General features: G+C 36.9%; 2 protein-coding genes across 16 annotated transcripts; one reads left to right on the plus strand and one right to left on the minus strand.

Moving 5' to 3' along the window:
• The first annotated feature begins 1,939 nt into the window (after window positions 1-1,939).
• LOC148862552 (Rubisco methyltransferase family protein) lies at window positions 1,940-11,867 on the plus strand. 11 transcript variants are annotated; one of them, XR_016109613.1, is made up of 13 exons: window positions 1,940-2,787; window positions 2,911-2,986; window positions 3,103-3,308; window positions 5,536-5,622; window positions 5,939-6,031; window positions 7,243-7,397; window positions 7,611-7,695; window positions 7,789-7,875; window positions 7,963-8,082; window positions 9,202-9,303; window positions 9,397-9,449; window positions 9,713-9,811; window positions 11,490-11,867. XR_016109613.1 is itself a non-coding variant. In XM_088976555.1 (13 exons), the coding sequence occupies exons 1-13, from the start codon at window positions 2,416-2,418 to the stop codon at window positions 11,514-11,516; spliced, it is 1,572 nt and encodes a 523-aa protein (XP_088832681.1). In that variant the 5' UTR covers window positions 1,940-2,415; the 3' UTR covers window positions 11,517-11,867. The 11 variants fall into 11 exon arrangements, 9 of the variants coding, with proteins under 9 accessions (XP_088832681.1, XP_088832684.1, XP_088832680.1 ...); XM_088976555.1 differs by having other exon boundaries at window positions 9,703-9,811; XM_088976558.1 differs by having other exon boundaries at window positions 9,750-9,811.
• Window positions 11,868-14,361: 2,494 nt separating this feature from the next.
• LOC148862553 (Remorin family protein) lies at window positions 14,362-19,086 on the minus strand. Of its 5 annotated transcripts, none has more exons than XM_088976565.1 (5): window positions 18,952-19,086; window positions 17,310-18,582; window positions 17,036-17,117; window positions 15,794-15,999; window positions 14,362-14,747 (listed from the first exon to the last, which is right to left on the minus strand). In XM_088976565.1, exons 2-5 carry the CDS (start codon window positions 18,089-18,091, stop codon window positions 14,660-14,662), a joined length of 1,158 nt encoding a protein of 385 aa, XP_088832691.1. In that variant the 5' UTR covers window positions 18,092-18,582; window positions 18,952-19,086; the 3' UTR covers window positions 14,362-14,659. The 5 variants fall into 5 exon arrangements, with proteins under 5 accessions (XP_088832691.1, XP_088832692.1, XP_088832693.1 ...); XM_088976566.1 differs by having other exon boundaries at window positions 17,310-18,706; window positions 18,952-19,080; XM_088976567.1 differs by having other exon boundaries at window positions 17,310-18,129; window positions 18,952-19,068.
• Window positions 19,087-20,447: the final 1,361 nt, after the last annotated feature.

Consider the following 20,447-nt stretch of genomic DNA (forward strand, 5'->3'; position numbering starts at 1 on the left):
AATGTTGTGACCTTTGAGGGTCTCTCTGCAAATTATGGGTAAAAAACAGGAAATTTATAGAGTTTTTTTTTTAGATTTGGGAAGCTAGTGAGAATTTCAATTGAGAGATGGGGTGTTTCTATGAAAAACTGAGCACAAGAGGGCCCCTCCTGTCTACTAAACCCATAATGATGCCCCTCCTACTGTATTACCATACTCCTCTCTCCTTAGCAAACCCTAGGGCACCTTCTCACTCATTCTTTTCATCTTTAACAAACCCTAGCCGCCCCTAACTGCTAAATCCTTACCTTCCATTTCTTTTAATTTCCACCCTCCAATTTAGGGCGCCCTATCTTTAGCATTATAACTCTAGGGCGCCACCCACTCCTTTTAATCTCCACTTTTCAACCCTAGGTGCCTAAATCTCCACCATCCAATCTTAGGAGCTCAAATATCAATCATACATAACATTGGGTGCTTTCTCCTTCTCTTATCAGCCTTAGGATCACTTTTAGATTTAATTTCTATTCGTTTGTATGTTTTGCATATCTGAATTCGTTCGATTCAAGGCTAAGGTGTTTCGAGGGGTTCGAGGGCTAAATTGAAGGAGAAAGCTTGTATTTCGTCTACCTAGAAAGCTACTGCCACTAGATCCGAATTTTGGATCACTTTTATTTGTTTCTTTTGTTGAATTCAATGCTCTTTAATTTATGAACATTAATAAATTTTATTTTTTATTTTTTGCAAATCCTAGATCCATTTTCCTTTTATTTGTTCGGAACAAAAAATAATAATTTTTATTTTGCTTCCCTATTGGTTCAACCCCTTCCTCACCACGTACTGCGTTGTTTAAGGTTACATGAGGATTGAAAAATTTTAAATCTCTAAACTGGTGTTCCAAAGTGGTTAATGACATGCTTTCGCCAACACCAGTCAACTTTAAATCTCATAACAGAGAATGCTCCAAATGAATTCATAAACTGGTTCCTGGAGTGGACTAGCCTTTGTAGCTAGAGGAAGGATTGCAAAGAAGATCTATTAAGTTATACAACGCTTATTCTCCGGACTATTTGGAAAAAGTTGGAACAAATTTGTTTTTGACAAAGAGTTGCCTAAACCCATTAAAAATCTCATTTGTCTTAATAGAGCCTGGAAGGAGAGGAAGAGGACTTTGCATAAAATATGGCTAGGTTCTTTGCAAGCACATGAAGCTACCGCTTCAATCTTTTTGTGGCAACCCCCAGCTCATAACTTTTTGAAGGTAAATGTAGACGGTAGTTTTTTGTGTGATGGAAAAGCGGGTTTTGGTGCAATTGCTAGAGACCACTTGGGTCTCATAGAAGGAATCTCTTTTGGCCAGTCAATGTCAATCTCACCCATTCAAGCTGAAGCTGCTGCTTGCCTTCAAGGAGTGAAACTAGGGAAGCTGTTGAACAAAAGTCCTTTTGTGATTGAGAGTGATAGTAATTACCTGGTCAAGGTGTTGAACGCAATGAATTTAAATGAAGTCTCTAAGCTTTTTTTTGCTGTAAAGATATTTAAGAAGAATGTAAAAACTTGAATGTTTCTTTTTCTTTTACAAGGAGGGAAGCCAATTTTATAGTCCACAACTTTGCATAAAAGGGCTTCACAGACTTCTTCATAGAAGCCCTTGCATTGTGGGTAGCAAATTGGTTGACCCCCCTCCTTTATAAGTTGTTTGATGCTTTATGAAATTTATCTTTTCCGACCCAAAAAAAGGGAATTCTAAGTATTTTGAATAGCATTTTTTGAGAAAAGCACTGAAGATTTATTAATTCTCCAAATATATTTAAGCCTCCCTATGATTATTAATTATGGCGGTTTTGGGTCCATAAATAAACTTGTACCGTTTAATAGTCGGGTCGGAAATCCCAAAACCCGACCCGTTGGAAGCCCTAGCCGTCCATGAACCACTGGCTGAAGTTCCCATGACCCCAAGTGCTGCGGAAAGGCCGAAACAAGGAGAAGATCCCCAACCAAAAAAAAAAAAAAAAAAAATCATTTTAATGCAGCAGCAGAGACACACAAATGTAAAAGCCAATTCTGAACTCATTACAGTTACACCGGTCGTCTAGATTCTTTGTAGTTTTTACTCTACCATTAGTCTGTGTGCTTCATTCTCTTATCCGATACGACACCTCGGCGCATAGACAAAGTAGAGAGAAAATCAAGATAAATCGAGACTCAATCGAGGAAAAAAAATATCTTGGCTTCCCAGGTCCCCAGCCTCTCTCACTCTTTGAACCGCAATACTCTGACGCTCACGCTCTGCAACTGCAAGTCAGTAACTACTAAAATGTTCATCAAAACGTAGGAACTCTGAACCTTGGACCACACATCCACGTTTCCCTCACAGATCCTCTCTTTCTACAGGAGGATTTCGACTTTTTTTTTTTTCCCATACAGAAGGACAACATGGATGCTGTTCATCTGCTAAACAGTTGCATTTCGTCGTCTCCCATCAATCCATCTTCTCCTCGTCCGCTTGCTGTTGTTTCTAGGGTTTCGAGTTCTTTCATCAAAACCTCAAGCTATTCCATTGCTTTTTGTTCGATTCGTCGGCGGAGACTCTGCTTGGCGTCTGGTGCTGACACCTTAGTCGTCGGATCGCGTAAGGAAGACGGGAAGTCTCATGAAGTTGTTAGTAAGAAAGAAGAGTTCGAGGATCTGAAAGCTTGGATGCATAGCAACGGATTTCCTCCTTGCAAGGTCATTCTCAAGGAAAGGCCTTCGCACGATAAGAAACATCGACCTATACACTACGTCGCAGCGAGCGAGGACCTCCAGGTGACTGCATTAGTTTTTTCTCTTGCAAACCGAATTGCTCCTTTTAATGTTTTACTTCGACCTTATTCCAGCTCCACTGTGAAGTTCATCCATTTATTTTATTTATGTTTGTTCTTTCTGTAGGCGGGCGATATTGCATTTTGTGTGCCGAATTCCTTGGTAGTAACTCTCGAGAGGGTTCTGGGCAACGAGACAATCGGTGAGATGTTTAGTTTATTTTGGGACTAATGTATTTTCCTATCTTTAGTTTTCACGATAAGGTGTGGGACTCTGCTGCATGCTTTTTCTTCATTGACAGTTGGATGCTTTATGCAGCTGAACTACTAACAACAAACAAGCTGTCCGAACTTGCTTGCTTGGCACTATATCTCATGTACGAGAAGAAACAGGGAAAGAAATCTTTCTGGTACCCATTCATCAGAGAGCTTGATCGCCAGCGTGGGAGGGGCCAATTAGCTGTGGAATCTCCACTTCTGTGGTCGGAAGCTGAACTGGATTATCTGACTGGGAGTGCCACAAAGGTATTATCTGAATTTCTCTTGATATCTGAACTGGATTATCGCCAGCGTTGAACTGAATGATGAGTAAGCTTCTTCAAACCAAATCTCAATCCTGGGGTGGGAGGTGCACACACGAGAAAAGAACCTCCACCAGGCATGTATGGGAAAAGCAACGATGTTAAGGAAGAAACCATGTTTTGAAAACTAGACTGGGCATTGATCTATAAAGGCTGGTAGTTCCCGGTGATAGAACTTATGAAAAAGTATAAGATGGAGAAATATGAAAAAATGGAATATATTGGAAAATTACATATCAACCATAGCATTATTAAATTATCGATTTGACTCTTCATCATAACATTATACATGGTTACCTTTCCTATAAAAAACTAATTTGAAATAAATGGAGTAAATGCCTATATAATAGTGTTTAAATGTCTATCATCCTAATGCATTGGAAAATAAAACCAAAATGGGATGATATCAAATGTACAGATAAGGGGTAGGTTGGATATTCTAGCCTATCTGTGGGCTATAATATACATTCTTGTAAATTTTCTATACATTCTCAATTTAAAATTTCAGTTACTTACTGTTCCTCCCAAAAAAATTCACTCATAAGGGACCATTAATTGGTTTAATGGAAAAATCTCAGGCTGGCAAAGTGGCAAGTGTGACTGTGAGAATGTGGGTTTGAGTCTGAGGGTGGCCACTTTGTGCAGAAAATGCCAAATTTTAGGATCATACCCAGTCTACTCCTCCCAAGACCCCAGATAAGTGGGATCAACATTGAGTAATGGCCTTTAATGAAATGCACACATAAAAGCATAAAAAAATCAGCAAACCTAAATGGAGGATAAATGCTTATAAACAGAAGAACACATTTGGCCAATTGGAGATGCAACATAAACCACAAGTAGGTAACAGTATATGATGGAACAAAAATCTGCAATATTAAGAAGGTAATCTTTTCAATCAAGGAATGAAATGATAACTTAAGAGGGTGCCTACAGCTTATGTGGGAAAGAAAACTAATGTGGGCAAGTTAGTTAATATTATGAATTTTACCACCAAATTGCAGAAAAAAGGTGTAAATCAGCCAATAACAGGAAAAAGATTGGGAAGCAATATATGAAACATTATCAAATATAGGCATTATATGACAAAAGCATGAAACCCATGAAGTCTTGCCAGTGCATGGGGATTCTTGACAGCTTTGTACATAAACCATTCTTTTTACAAATTAATAACCGATTACTGATAAAAAAAAAGGAAATCCATGATGGGAGAACATAACGGTTAGTAAATATGAAATCCATCAAAAAATTTGAAATAAGTTGATTACATTTGGTTGTTCCTGTATTTCATGTGAACTGCAATTTTGGATTTTGGCATACATGCCTGAAGAAGGAAATATAGAAAAAAAAAGAAAAAATAAGGAAAAGAAACTTGATGTTCAACCCATGACTGAAGAACTCCCCCTGCTTAGTTTCTTTCCTCTCATGCTTTACATGTTTAGACTTTAGGTACATTTTAGGATTTTACAGAGTTTTATCAAATTGGGCGCATTTGAACAATAATTATCCTGTTATAACATTTGCATACCAGTTCAGAGGATCTAATGGTTTAACACCTAGTTCTGACAGTTCCGTGATGTGTCAATTGCTAATTGGGGCACGGGGTTGATTCATACAATTAGGAATAGGACATGTTGTTCTGCTTCAAATGGTTCAACTATCCAGTCTGGTCTGATCGTCAAAACATTGCTAAAAGTATTTATTATTTGCTTTATAAAATTACTATTGTTCTTAAAAGTATTGATTGATGTTGGCATAGAAATGGTTCAGATACTCTAGGAACTTTATCATTTTTTCCAAGTTTTAGCAGTTTTCACTCCTAAAATGGTTCAGATTATGTTGGATTCTCAAAATAGTCCAGATTGTATTGAGAAATTTTAGTTTTAGCATATATGCTTCCAATTTTCAGACTTTCAAGGAATTATCCCTCCTCTTTACTACTTTGAATGGTGACTATCTTGTTAGAGTTGTATTTTTTCATGCTCTTAAGCAAATTGCTCGTTATTATCTCTTATTCTATCTTCTATTTGTATCTGATTATTCTTTTTTTTAACACTTGGAGGAGTCTATTCTGTATCAATATACTTATTCTGTCCTCACAAACTTTAGGTTGGTAAGAAAACCATAGCAGATTAAGGTTCTAAAACACATTTTTGCTGATAATGATTCAGGCAGAAGTTCTTGAGAGAAGCGAGGGTATCAAGAGAGAGTATAATGAACTTGACACTGTTTGGTTTATGGCTGGGTCTCTCTTTCAGGTCATTTTCTTATATAAATTCAGTTTCCATTAAAAAATAACTTGCACTTTTTATCCTTTTTCCTTATAAAATAGTAAACATTGTATTTGCACTAATGATCAATGCATTATAAAACATATATAAAAAAGTAAGGGCTTAGTGACCTTAGACTAGGTACAAGGTAAGCTTTATTAAGGCAGTCAGGTGGTATCATGCATTTCTTGCCCTGCTCTAGATGAGCTATCCATATATGTACTACAAGATCTTACAGAACCAAAAAGGAGATGGTGAGAACTTGGTATTGCAATATTGTAATTATTGGTTTTATATTTTGCAGCAATATCCATATGACATACCTACTGAGGCCTTTCCATTTGAGATCTTCAAACAAGCATTTGTTGCAATTCAGTCTTGTGTAGTGCATTTGCAGGTACTATTTTATAGAATATGTGATGTTGAAATAGCTGTTATCTTATGCATTTCATGCAATTATGAAGGAGACATGATTTTTAGTTTTCATTCTAGTCCACTTCCTAGAATTTGGTGCCTTCTGATGTACAAAATTGCAAAGAATCAGTCTTTAGTTTATGAGACAGATATTACTTTCCTCTATGCTCTCTTCTCTTTCCTCATCCCCTTCCCCTTTTCTTTACCAGTTACTAGTTGCAAAATTTGATACCAGAATGCATACTAGTGGAGAAATTTAATACACTTATTGTTATAGTTGCCCCATTGCTCTACAAGTCCTTATTAGTTATCCCTGAAGGTGTGGTTGTTATAGTGTAGTTATAGCATCTAGGTCAATGGTTTACCTATTATTCAACCATCAACCAGCCAAAAGGCCCAACACTGCCTAAAACTGGAAAGCTGTTCAAGTCACTGCTTAACTGGTTCTACCGGGCAGTTCAGCTGTGTTTTAAGACTTTGAGACCATCATCAATGACACTGGCGGTATAGTTATAAACATCTTAATAGGGACAAATAAATAATTATTGCTTCTTTGTATATATTGATATGACTATCTAACCTATTTCGGGTCAATAAAAGTGCATGTAAAGCTAAGAATTAGGGCTACTATTTTTTTTTTGTGATCATGCGCACTTTGGAGTTTGAAACAGGGTGGTTCTAAAAATTCAACCAGTTTTCTTGAAAATGGGTATAAGTGGCAGTTAATATCTGTACTAATTTAATCACTTTATAATGAAATATGGATCTATTTATTTATTTATTTATTTTTGTTGCCTAGGCATGAGCTCACCTTGCCAGGCCAAAAACACCTAGGAATCACCTTTTTTAACTACACTGGGTTGTTATTTGTTGGGTACACTTAGTTCTCATGTAAAATGGTGAGAGTTACATTCACGATGCAGGTTCATCATGGAAAGGCTTTTTACATGATATTTTGAATCATTGGTCATAATGGGTCATTGGAAGAAACTTGGGGTTGAAACCAGTTTAGCAGTTCAAGCTATTTGATTGTTCGTTTCTATTGTTCCTTTTGTCATTCTAATGTTTCTTAATACAGCTTCTTAGAAAGGTATTCTATGCTATTTAGTATCCTTTCATCTGTGTCTATCTATCACACACACACGCATACATACATGCATACAAACTGATGGCTTGATTATCTGGTGGAACTAGAAAGTTAGTTTGGCACGAAGGTTTGCTTTGGTTCCTCTAGGACCCCCGCTGCTGGCATATAAAAGTGACTGCAAGGCAATGCTGGAAGCTGTAGAAGGTGCTATTCAACTGGTGGTTGACCGTCCGTATAAGGCTGGGGATTCAATTGTTGTATGGTATAGTGGCTGCTTGTTTGGGATCATTTAATTAACCACCACATGATTTTTAAGTTGTCCTTGCATTCTATGTTGACAGTGCTAGTTGCTTCTACAAAGGCTGTTGGTGGTGGAAAATTTCCCTTAGTAATATTCTTTGTTGTTTTCTGATTTTTTGACTTATTTTATTTATTACTAATACATCTTAAACTTGGTATGTCATGTTAACATTAGGTGTGGACCTCAACCAAATTCAAGGCTGCTTTTGAATTATGGTTTTGTTGATGAAAATAATCCATATGACCGTATCATGGTTGAGGTGAAATCCATTTGCTGCCCTTCTTTTAATAAGGTCACCATATCTCTAACTGGTTCCTCTTTACTCACATATTTTATGACTTGCCTCATCCAGGCATTGCTAAACACTGAGGATCCTCAATATCAAGAAAAGAGAATTGTTGCTCAAAGACATGGAAAGCTAGCTGTACAAGTTTTCCATGTATGTATTGAATATCTTATCATGAATTCTAACATATGCTTTTCATACGTTTTTATTCATTGAATACAAGGATTTACCTTCCTACAGGTATATGCAGGCAAAGAAAAAGAAGCAGTTTCAGATATGCTTCCTTATATACGATTGGGATATGTTTCAGATCCATCTGAGATGCAGTCAGTTATTTCTTCGCAAGGCCCTATATGCCCTGTAAGTTTATCTTATTTAACTCCTTTACATGAATATTTTGAGCTCCATGGAATTTTGGGTGGGAACATAACAATAATACGGAATATATCATATTTCTATATCCATCCTTGCAACATATCAATATACTATTGTTTTAAACTTTTTGTTTTTTTTTTTTCATTTTTTTTTTGAACGAATGCTTTTCAATAGATCTCATTGATTCAGCACTGCAAATGAATTGAGCCAGCTTGGCTCATGTGATCCAAGTCTGAACTCATTTTCAGGCTTGCCAATTGAGCCTGAGCCTAAGTCTAACCTTATTGATCAATATATTGCAGATAATAAATCTAAGATCTTAAAATTTATTGTTTTTTCTTAAGTAAATTTAGTTGTGGGATTATTGATCAAAAAAAAAAAAAAGTTGTGGGCTAGATTGTAGGCATTATGCTTGCATTTCATAACCTTAACTCTCATGGATGCCTAGGTTTTCTAATTCTGTTTTTGATTCCTTTAACTTGTAAAGGAGTTAGCTCTTAGCAGACAGTCATCGGTATGGGGTGGATATCCATTATGCTGGCAAATTTTCTGTTTTCTTTTTTACTAGATTGATGCTATTCTGAGAGCACTAGGGGAGCATCAGTAAATTGGCTCACTGTTTTCTGTAAAGTTTATAAGAGAATGCATCTGTTGTAAATATATACTATAGTTTTTATTTATCAATAAAATTTTTACCAGTTAACAATAAAAAAAGGCTTGGATGAACTTAATATCAAATGATTGAGTTTTAGAAGCTGAGTGGAGCCAATAAGACTGATGAAGACCTTTTTACTAATAAGATAAGATGCCATTAATATTTGAGATATTCAGAATCTCACTAGGCTTCTTTGCTGTCAACCCTTAATTTCCCATCATTCCAGGACACAGATTGGTAATTAGATGATGTGCCTAATTATATGCTTTGATTTGAGATGTCTATTGCATTGTGGGGACCCCCAATCATGCCTGTAGTATTATTGAACAGTTAATGTAGAAGATTTTACGAAGGATGCCATTTGGAAATCCAGATTTCTGCTAGGGTGAAGTAAGCATCAATTCTAATGTCCATATAAAATTTACAAGATGTTTGTTGAACATCAACAGGTAAGTCCATGTGTGGAACGAGCAGTTTTAAACCAACTATCTGACTATTTCACCGCCCGCCTGGATGGCTATCCTACTACCTTACACGAAGATGAAGCTTTGGTATTTTTGGCTTAAGTTGGTTTTCTTCTGATCCTAAATAGTTCCTAAATGTTCAGATTTTGCTGAAACATTTCCAATTCTGTGATGAATCAGTTAACAGATTTTACTTTGGACCCGAAGAAACGAGTTGCTACACAGCTTCTCAGGTTGGAAAAGAAATTGCTAAATGCATGCCTTCAGGCTACACTTGAATTGATAAACCAATTACCAGATCTGTCTGTATCTCCCTGTCCTGCTCCTTATGCTCCTATATTAAAATAAGCTCTCTCTCTCTCTCTCTCTCTCTCTCTCTCTCTCTCTCCCTGTGTGTGTGCATGTGCAAGCGCCTGCGCATATGTTTTCCTGTATGTTTTAGGTCCCATTGTATCTGTACATGAAATTCATTTTGTATTTTGCAAGCTGCTTGCAGAAATTGCTGATCTCCTTATTGCATGTGATTCTTCAAGTTTTAGCAGCATTAGTCATTTGGTTGTGGCTGTTTCAATTCAGAAGAGCTAATGTAGACCAGGTTAGCCTAATATGAAGCAGTCTTTTTCAGTAAATTCTATCATATGTTGTTCTGCCATGCATCAGTTTTGGTTTGAGCTTCAGATGGCATTTGATAGTGTATCAGTTTACATCTTGTTCTAGCATGGGAGACCATTATTTGGCCATGACAATCTGATATATGTTGTACCTTGTCTGAAGGTAAGGGGTTGTGCAAGTAACCGTCTTAGCCTTTCTTTTTTCAAGATTTACGATCTCCATTATCATCTATGGTTACAAAACAATGAATATCTCTATGTATTGGCATGAAGGCATACAAGTGAATGGATAATCATGGAAAGTAGATAAAGCACTGCCAAAATGGTTAAACCGGACCAATGCCTACTTTAACAGAGTTTGTTGTCAACAAACTGGCAGTAATCATTTACAACTTTGGAGTGAATGTAGGTTGTATATGAATTGGATTCAGATCTGATCGTGGTGTACCTTAATAATCATATATTTTCATTTTCTGGGTTTGATCTTACTGGATTCAGATGATTAACATATTACTTAGACCAACTTTGGTTGTAGTGATGGAATGCATGATCTTGTTGGATCTTAACTAGAGACACAATTTTATGGGTTGAATGGGAGATTCTTCCTCACTTGGGAGTTGGGATGGGTTTTATATGTCCCTTATCATAGATGGAATGGGTCTAAGTGCTTATTCTTTGGTTGAAATCAGAGAAAGAGACACCTTGGATGTATAAGTTTTTAGTCGGAGAAACCAGAGTGGTTGACACTAGGTAGCGGCCTGAACTGCATGTTCAGGTTGGTACCTAGAACTTGCCAATAGCTTGGCTGACTCTCTAACAGAAACAGCACTTCTGAAGGAGAATCCAGTTTGGAGATCTCCAGGGCCAGGGAATGAACTCTTAAGTTTTTATTTTAAATATGAGTTGGTATTGTCAGCTAGGCTGTTTTATTCAGAATTTGGATGGTAAGGTGATTCTCCTTGTTGCAATACAATGTGATTATTCTGTTGACTATAAAGAAGGGTCGGAGAAGGATCTATCCATAAAAAAAGAGTTGAAGGAGGATCTTAATTGCATAGAGGTGGATTTTTCATCGATTAGGTTTTATTTTGAAAATTTGAGGAATAATGAAGAGCAAGTTTGACATTTCATTTTTTCCGTTAACATTCAATGACAATGACAATTGTCAGAAACAGTAGGGGTACTTTAAGACAATATATAAAACAGTAAGGGTAGAGTTAGTCTATTAACTAAACCACAAGGGTAGTTTAAGAATTTTGCCCATTTAATAATGTTTTGAATCTTATGTGAAGGATAATTGATAGTTTGCGTTTTTTTACATGTTTCAATCAAATAATTGAAAATTTTGATGTTTGTTCATGTAATTTTGCTTGTTTATTTCTTATATATAATAGGAAATTAGATGTGGGTTCTTGCCTTGCCCTCAAATGCCGGGAGGGTTTGGTTGGGTGGTGGGTAGGGTCTAGAATTTAGAAAAGCCTCAGTCAGCATTTGAAATTGACCTACATCCCAAACTAACTTTTGGCTGGTTGCCTGACCGGGGGTGAGTGCTTTAAAGTTACTTATTGTTTGTAAATTAATCTTCCTAACCCTCCCTCTTCCCCCAAATAAAAAAAAAAAAGAAAATATAATCCTCATTCATGCTAATATTCAATTTCACAGAACCAATTGAAGGAATGGTGCATCTAGCTTATTTCGTTTAATCCAGTAGGCTGGTATAAATCGCCGGTTACAAGCAGGAGCATGAACCAGTCACCGTCTATGGTAGCATACAGTGTTGAAGGATAACGTGCTGCTTCCAATTGGCAGTTGGATCTAGTAGACTTATTGTGCAATTTATTATGCACCTTCTAGTAAAAGTTTTGGGGAAAGCCCGATTATCTTGTTCGCTAAAGATGGCTTGAAATGAAATTATCATTTTGTATACAAAGAAAAGCTTGGTCTTTATATTTTCATGTCCTCACCCGGCGCACATGATGTTGGCTACTGGTAATACTGCCTATTGTATATGAAAAATTGTCTAATTTTTTGTTTTGCTTATTTATTTATTTTTTAATTTAATCTTTAGAGATTCTAAGTGGACTTGTATAGAACGGATTCCTGGGGGTTAACAAACCGAAGTTGCTAACATTCCCTAATATTATTGATTCTGCTTTCTGCATACTTGAATAGAACGGATTCCTGGGGGTTATAAGGTAGAATCATGGCCAGGATAACTGTTTCTTGTCGAAACTTGCAAATGCAACGTCTTGGGTTTTTGTGAATGCGTGACCAAAACGCTCTCATATATTCTACTATCAATAGTTGGGGGGTGTCAATGGACCGGTTTTGGGTTGGACTCCTTCCAAATCAAAATCTATTTGAACGGATTGGATGGATCAATAAGACATATTGAATTTGGACAGACTGGACGGACCAATATGACATTGGATTGGACCTGGTCCATTCATAATGAATTTATATCAGATTGAGCCAATATCTGGTCCATTGATAGAAGATTAGAACATAGGTGTCAATGGACCAGGTTTGAGTTGAAACCAATCTAAATTGATAGGAATTTGAACGGATAGAACAGTCTCTGGACTGGTTCAAAATATTCATTGGACTAGATTGGACCAGGTCCATTTGTAATGGACTCACATTCGACTGGACCGGATTGGACCAAATCCAGTCCAATTGACACCCCTATCAATAGTTACCGTTGAATCGATCCCAGATTCCTAGTTAAAACTGTGGCTGCCCCATAAAATAATTAAACAGATGACTTCGACCATCTAATAAGAATTACTTTCAACTTCAAAGGAAGGAAAACCTTTTTGCCCACATGCAAGCTATTTGTTTGTTTGTTTCTTTTAGCTGGATGTTGTGGGATTGTAGGTCTACGACTCCACGGCATAAAGTATAAACGTTACGAATTAAGGATATTTTATTCATTAGGTTACCACCCTGCGCTTTCTAATTTTCTTCACTTTCCCTATGATGAGTGACCATTTCTTTAATTGTAACTAGTGGATGACCCGAACTAATTATGGGAAATCAGTAATGTTAAATTTACATTATAGAATCAATAGTATTAAATTTATATTTATTAATATTTTAAATAATTATTAAAATTTTAAGAAATATTTATTTCAAAAAATAATTTTTCAATAATTATTAGAATATAGATAGGTTTCTTTTGTTATGATAGGTAGAGAGTTAATGATTATCTGAGATTTATAGAATGTAGAGAAGTGGTTGTGGATAATCACCTTTGCATTTTTTGCATTTTTTTAGGAATTGATTGAAAATAGTGATGATGGATTGTGGGCTTTAGCAACTACTTTTCAAAAAATGCCATGTGTCTAGTTTTCAAATAAATAAGAAAGCCATTTGTCTGAATGATGAGGAATTATAACCTGATGGTGGGTTGTGGGCTATAGCGAGAATTTCTTAGAAATTACCACATGTCTAGTTTTCTAAAAAATGATAAGGCCATTTATCTGAATGGAGTAATGGGCTGTTGGCTTTAACAACTGAGAAAATGCCATGTGTTTAAATTTAAAAATGCCACGTGTCTAAATGGTGGGGGCTATAGCCTGAAAGCCTTCTTATAATATATATATTAGATTTGTGGACAATGTCTATAGTTATCCATCGATATGCAAAATAGAATTTTAGAGTTGAGCACTTGAGTCACCCAGATTTGAGGACCCCAAATATAGAAATAGTTTTTTAGCCATTCTCTGGTTCTATCACCATTAGTCAATAATCAGATCTCAAATCTTCTCAGATAGATCTTTTTTTTTTTTGTGGAATTTTTAGATGGGTCAGTTATATAAAAAAAAAATAAATAAATAAATGGATCATAGATGGCTTTTGGCAACTGAACCATTGATGATTTTTTTAAAAATGTTGAAACATGATCATGTTAATGTGTCAATGCACCATAGCAAGGTTCCCCCACTTGATATTGATTCTTGATTACATATCTATCGGTGGCATGGAATGAGCTAAGCGAGTAGTCTCGATGGCAGCTTTGATGAATGCATTTTCACTGACCATTTAAAATAAATGCACAGTGACTTGGTGAGATTGTACAAGCACGTTTTCTTGAAAAATGTTTTGTTTTTAAAACTCCCGTTTTTTTAAACAGCGTTTGTGAATTGTGCCTGTGTTTCTGATTTTTTGGTAATGAAGTACCAAAAAACGGAATTAATGCCAAGTCATACAAATTTGCAGGTGGAGCAAAACTGAAGTAAAAGGAAATTACCTCCTACAAATGGTAGTTTTTGCAGAAACAACCATACATGCTTTACCATTACTTGAAGTGTTCTGCGTATCTGCTAGATCTAAGGGAGAGGAAATCTTTTGGTTTTTCGGCCAAAATTTGGATATTTGTCCCATGCCTAGAAACATAGAGATTATGATGAAGTTCATATTGCTCTCTTTGTTCTATCTTTCTCTAACATAACCTCTGCTTAGGAGAAAGAGGTTTTTGCACAAATGCTAAAAGAAGCACAAAATACATACATGGCAAGCCTAACTATTGCAGGGAACTAGAATGGAAAATCTGTTTTTCTCTAGCAGAGGTTAAAACTCCAGAGCAGGTTATTAACTACATTACGAGATACATTGCAATGGATTTAGAATGCCTTTGTCAAAAACTTGGACAATATTTTCTTAGTTCTGCCTTTCATCTCATACCTCTGATTCATAAACATTGATGCAATATCTCAGCATAGCTATTACTGTGATGTATGTTCTCCTTGAGGAATGTGATGATAATTTAATTTTTTTGGTTGCAATGAAGTCTTACCATGTGCAGGGTTGTAGACAAATGTTTCAAGCTTTCAGCATTGCATACATCTATACTTTGTAAGCTCGTAACACCTCTGGATAAGGGACTGTCCCCTAATGACGCACCTTGCACTCTTATCCCTGAAGAAATTAATGTGATTGAGGGTTAGGATAAAATTGTCTGAAAGGCTATCAGTTTAACATGGAAAAAAAGGAATCTAAGAAAAAAGGCACTTTTATTGAAAGAGTAACTGAAAGATACAAAATGCAGCCATTATAGCAAGTATCGGAAGCTTTGATCTACATCCACCCCCAAAATAAACAAGAAACACACTGGTAGCTTACAAAGCAAACACAGAGTACACATTTAAACAGGATTGCGAACATTAGATACAACATTGGGAATGAGAAATACAATTGAAAAACTTTTAAGTGGTCCATCTATGAGTCCTTCATTGTATAAGTTGTAAAGAGGATTAGTTTTTTAGAGCTTAAGAGCATCTTGTAGTTTTAAATCATGGAATAGAACATTCTCCTTCTGCATTGTTTGTTATTGCAGGCAATTGATCTGTATTCTTCCTATTAAACATAGAACCTTGTAGATGTGCATCAAGCAAGAGGCTCTGAATGGAGTCAAACAAATATCGTAGATGTTTCTGCTCCTCTTTTCAATCCTTCATTTTAGTTGTACAAACAAAGGATTATTGACCTTAGAATTAGCTAGCATACCCCACAATTTATGAGCCTCCAAATCCAGCAGGGAAAAAAATGGAGCAACTAAAGTGGATTGCGGGTTGAATAAATGTACATCAGAGAGGAAGTCCAATAACACAATCAGATGAACAAATAGTATTTTTTTGATAGGTAACGTAAGAATAAGATAAGATATTCAGCTAAGACATCCCAAAATCACATTTCTCAAATGGTAAACATAATTGACTTGTTCGGAATTGATGAGTAGTAAGTGATCAATAATGCAATCAGATGCACACAAATAAGATTTTTTGATAGGTAATGCACAAATAAGATATTCAGCTAAGACATTCCAAAAGCACATTTCTAAATGGTAAACATAATCGACTTGTTCAGAATTTAACACCCCCTCAAAAAAAAAAAAAAAAAAAAAAGAATAAGACAAAAAAGAAACGGAGAAGAAAACCAAATGAAAATACAAAACATTCCCTTACCAGCAGAGAGAAGGCAGCTTGAAGGAGAATGAAGAGGGTAAATGACCAGTCCTTCTTATATAGTCAGCTCTTTCTGAAGTCCTGACAGCTTGCTCATTCAATTTGGCCTCAGCCTTTGCACGTTTCTCTTCAGCTATTCTTCGTGTTGCAGCAAGCTTATTTTCTAACCTTTCTTGTGCTCGTGATTTCAATCTTTCAGCTTTTGCCTAGATGTTAAGAAGGACTGGACTTGTAAAAGAGATGGAAAAAATAGATCAAGTCTCGAGTAAGATACATACAGCCCACCAATTTCGTGGTTCAAAATGCCATATACGTGGCCTATTTTCTGACCCAAATAATTGCAATTAAGACAGAGCTCATTTGAGTTGAATATATGTGGTATTATTTGCATTGGAAGTGGCCTGCTGAATATTTTCTTTTCCCATATTGTACAGTTCACAACTTCTGATGTTTGTACAAATGGTATTTGTTTTTTTTTTTTTTTTTTTTGATAAATCAGTATTTGTTATGATATTCAAGGCTGTTTTTGGTTGTGGTGCAAATCTTGACCCGGTGAAAATTTTGAACCTGGTTCAGTTTTGCTTTCATTTGTTTGTAATTATGATTTGCATTCCTACCTGATAAATTTGTACTTTATTCTCTTTTGCACTTCCTCCCTCCTACTACCTCCTTTCTCATATAAAGTGGGGATCATGTTACCTTGCATCCTACCTCACTCCTAGACAGATAGCCCTCATCCTGCATTGTCTTTTGCTTAAAATGGAGGTCACTTCATTTTACTTCCTATTTTGCTTCTCACAAACAAATAAGACAAAGTCAAATCTGAAGAAACAGTAAACCAGAATTTACACTCAGTCTCTTTGCATTCCCATGCATTTACACCAGTGCAAATGAAAATTGTACTGCAGCCAAATGCAGCCCAAGAGACTAAAAGTACAAGCATCAGTGTATTACATTTTCAAGGTAGAGAGGCCCGGCACATGTTTTGGTCTATAAGGTTTGTTCCAGTTGGGTTGGTTGCTAACAAGACACTGTGATAGATAAACGAAAATCAAGTAAACATATAGGTCCCTTCTATAAATATAAACAATGAGATCATGTATGTGAATAAGTGAATTTTTTTGTACGAGAAAACTAGGTTACCAACTGCCTTAACTAGATGTCATTGGAGGAACCATTGATTCCTCCATTATAACAATGATGAGATGGAATGCTAGTTATAAGAATCAATGTAGGAAATACCTCCATTCTCCTCGTATGCTTTTCTGCTTTTCTCTTCTCATGGTTTTCCCAGGCTTGTATCCTCACCTCTTCGCGCTTGTATCTGTAAATATGCAATATGAACATTCAGAGAACAAGTTTTCTCAAGCAATCAGAACCCATCACAATGTGTCAAAGCTTCCCTTTCATGGTTAAAGATGGAAAGATCAACTACAACAAACTTCAAATACTTGAACAACTAGGACATATAGCTTATTTAAGATAAAGGACCAAGGAAAGATTACTGGTAAACCACCTTGCTATATATTTTGCACGTTCAGCCTCATCCCAAGCCATTGCTCTGATTTCCAGAGGATTGGACTTTCTAGCTTCCTCAGCATTGCATTCTCCCACTTCTTCTCGATTAGGAAACCGAGTTGCACCATCTGCCCTAGCATCATTTCTACTCTCCATGGTATGACCGGTTTCGTGGGTGTCGAGGGCCTGTGAACCTTGATAGCACCTTCCAGGAGTGGATGATCTAGACGAGATAGGGCTCCTCGCTGCAGGTGTTGTGGCTCTAAGAGGGGTGCCTGTTCTTGAAGGCTCTTGACTAGCAATGGGGGTCATCTCTGTTCCCATGTCTCTCACACAAATCGATCTGATACCTGATGATGAGTCTGCAGAAGGCTTGTTTATGCGCCAAAATGACTCACTACAATCCATTTTCTTCATCTCCCCTTCATCTTGGATAACATTTACAGGATCCGGGATTCCATCTTCACCTCCTTCCTCCTCAGCACTGCTAGAAGAATCCTTCTCCTTCCGTGGAGCAGGAGCAATTAATCTTCTATCATCAGCATTTGAGTTCCGGGGTTTGGTTTTGGCGTGGCTTCTGTCTCCCCCTCTTGACAAACCAACTAGCCACTTTTGGGCGTCATCCCATTTAGATGGAGTTGGTTTGCCTAAGGCCATCCGATGGCGAGAGCCCTGATTTATTCCATTTCCTTTGTGAGACTCGAAATTAATAGCACTGCTGCTTGAGATCTCCTTTGTTGGTCCATAATTACGAGAGCTCTTACCTTCCGCAGGTCTCATCCTCTTTCAACAGAGTGCTTGACAGAGATCTAACTGGTCTGAATTGTTAGAGTAAACATAACATACTTGTTCATCTCATCTAACAAGCAGTCCTCAAAGTGGAACTACCAAGGAAACTCAAAAAAAAAAAATCCATCCATTATGTTCTTTCTGGGTGAACCCTCCAAGTAAGGTGAAGCTGAATCGAATGATATAACTCAAATCTTATTTCTTACTCTATTTCTAACACCTCAGATCTCTAACGATCTACAAACATATTCACATTGTAAAAATTTTTCCATTATAGACATCTTACAGAAACAACGGTCCAACATAGCATCAGTTCTTGGTCAGATTTGCTGCTGAACAGGATATGCCAATCCGAGAACAAATAGAAGTCTTAAAACTCTCTCACGACATTGACAGTTAGAACATGGTGGTGAAGTTCGTGACTAAACTCTGATAAGATTTCACGGTATGAGTTCCTAAATGAACGCCTGAAAACCCAGGCCCTGCAGCATAATAGTAGACAGAGAGATAAAAGAGAAGAAGAAAAGAAGAAAATCTCTCAAACCACTCTCAAGTTTTCACAACCATATGTGTTCGCGGAGCAAAAAGCCAACGAAATCCACAAATCTACCAACCAGACAGAAAATTAATCGATATTGTTCAGAGTTGCGGTTGAACAGCTAAAGCAAGAAAAAACAGAACAAGGGCCTTGCAAGAAAAAAAAAAGAGATTTTTCATATAACCTTAACACGATGAATGTCTGAGATATGCAGAGTTGAAGATGAAGATCCATAGAAGAATAAATAATAAAGTAGAATTAAAAAAACAAGAGGAAGTGCAGGCGGTAAATTAACAACAACGATAAGCTTTACCTGGGAAATGGTGGCTTTGTTACTGACTCATCACATACGGAGAACACTTCTACCTCCCTTATCTCACTCACTCCACTCGCAAAAGAATCTTGGGAAGAGTTGCAGACTTGCAGCGACAAAGAAAAAAAGTTTTATACATTAATTGGGAGTTGTAGTACAGTACGGGCTCTGATTTCCAGAAGAGAGAGAGAGGAGAGATAAAAATATTTTGAAATACGGTTGTCCTTTTAGTAGCCGTTGGGGAAGACACGTGGGAGGCTGTGAGAGCTGGATGTCAGTTGATGATGACAAAATGTTGAAGATTGACGGTGGATGATGAAGAGAAGGTTTGGGAACATGGAAGCTGGGTGGCTGCTGCGCTTCACGTGCCTGTGGTGGGTGGGTCGAGACTCTGATCCGTGTCTCTGTCACTCTCTGTACTGTAGTGTAGTGTATGGGGTATAGTATTATTGTTAGGCATCTGTTATTTATTGAATTGACAGTGAGTAACTGTGAAGGAGGAATGAATGAAGGTGAAGAGAAGCCGTCCCTGACCTGGGTCCTGGCTATTCATTTGATGGAAATATCTCTTTGCCACGTGGCTAAAATGAATTTTCAAGAGTTGAAGCATCTTTTGGCATGGGCATCATGTGCTTCTTGCAGTAGTTGAGGATGATGATTTGAAGGCTTGAAGCATCTTGGAAGAATCAATGAGATATATAGCGATTCTCTATCCTCCTCCAATGGCCAGTGCTATATTATATATTTTAAGTTATTAGCAGTAAAGTAGAAGATGCTTCAGCGTGGTAGTTTTTTTAGTTAATTTAATGGTGAACATTAATTATATAAAATATTGATGAGAATAGGCAACCTAGGAGCAAGACATCGCTTTGTTTATTTTATTATTATTTTTAAATGATGAAAACAGAGATTGGTTGGAGTTTCCTCCTACCAACGTAAAATTCCTGAACCAGCAACGTAAAATTGAAAATCAAGGCGTGGTAATAAAGGTTTTCTTTTGCCTCCCAACGCCAGATGAAGAAAATGAATGCTAATAAACAAGTAGTTTGTGCAACGCTTGAAGCTCATTGTCCTGTAGGCAGGGAATTTTTCATTTTTAAAGAGTTGCACAGAGCTGTTGCATATCACCGTTTTTATTTTTTGCTTCTTTTGGGTTGCGTTCCGAAACGGAGTCAGTTTCCTTGGCCGTCGAACCAAGGAAGCTTTGACCCACAAAAAGTGACGTTATTGTCGTTTCCTCCGGTTTCGCCTTAAAAATGAAAAAACGTGGACGTCGGGAACTAGGGTTGGTTTCCTCATTTCGGCCTTCAACAATAATTGCAAACAAGGTTTCTTTGGGTCAGCAGGATTCAGGGGGAAACCTCAAAATGAGATTTTCTCATTCTGGATGAAAACTAGGGTGAGGATGGGTCGGTAGTCGGATTTCCCTAAAAATGTCAATAAGAAGCAGATTTTTCATTTTTATTTGGGGTTGGGCAACGCCATCTCCAGACCCC

The sequence above is a fragment of the Nelumbo lutea genome, chromosome 3 (genome assembly GCF_056320005.1).
Source record: "Nelumbo lutea isolate HS-2025 chromosome 3, American lotus-T2T, whole genome shotgun sequence".
Classification (NCBI taxonomy): Eukaryota; Viridiplantae; Streptophyta; class Magnoliopsida; order Proteales; family Nelumbonaceae; genus Nelumbo; species Nelumbo lutea.

What these genes read in the sequence shown, in the direction of transcription:
- LOC148862553 (XM_088976565.1), bottom strand. Translation starts at nt 18,091, where the DNA reads ATGAGACCTGCGGAAGGTAAGAGCTCTCGTAATTATGGACCAACAAAG. An exon ending in AGCATACGAGGAGAATGGAG is followed by an intron (nt 16,000 to 17,035) that starts GTATTTCCTACA and finishes CTTAACATCTAG; the next exon opens with GCAAAAGCTGAAAGATTGAA. An exon ending in AAGCTGCCTTCTCTCTGCTG is followed by an intron (nt 14,748 to 15,793) that starts GTAAGGGAATGT and finishes TAATTTCTTCAG; the next exon opens with GGATAAGAGTGCAAGGTGCG.
- LOC148862552 (XM_088976554.1), top strand. Translation starts at nt 2,416, where the DNA reads ATGGATGCTGTTCATCTGCTAAACAGTTGCATTTCGTCGTCTCCCATC. An exon ending in TAGCTGTACAAGTTTTCCAT is followed by an intron (nt 7,876 to 7,962) that starts GTATGTATTGAA and finishes ACCTTCCTACAG; the next exon opens with GTATATGCAGGCAAAGAAAA. An exon ending in GTTGCTACACAGCTTCTCAG is followed by an intron (nt 9,450 to 9,702) that starts GTTGGAAAAGAA and finishes GTATTTTGCAAG; the next exon opens with CTGCTTGCAGAAATTGCTGA.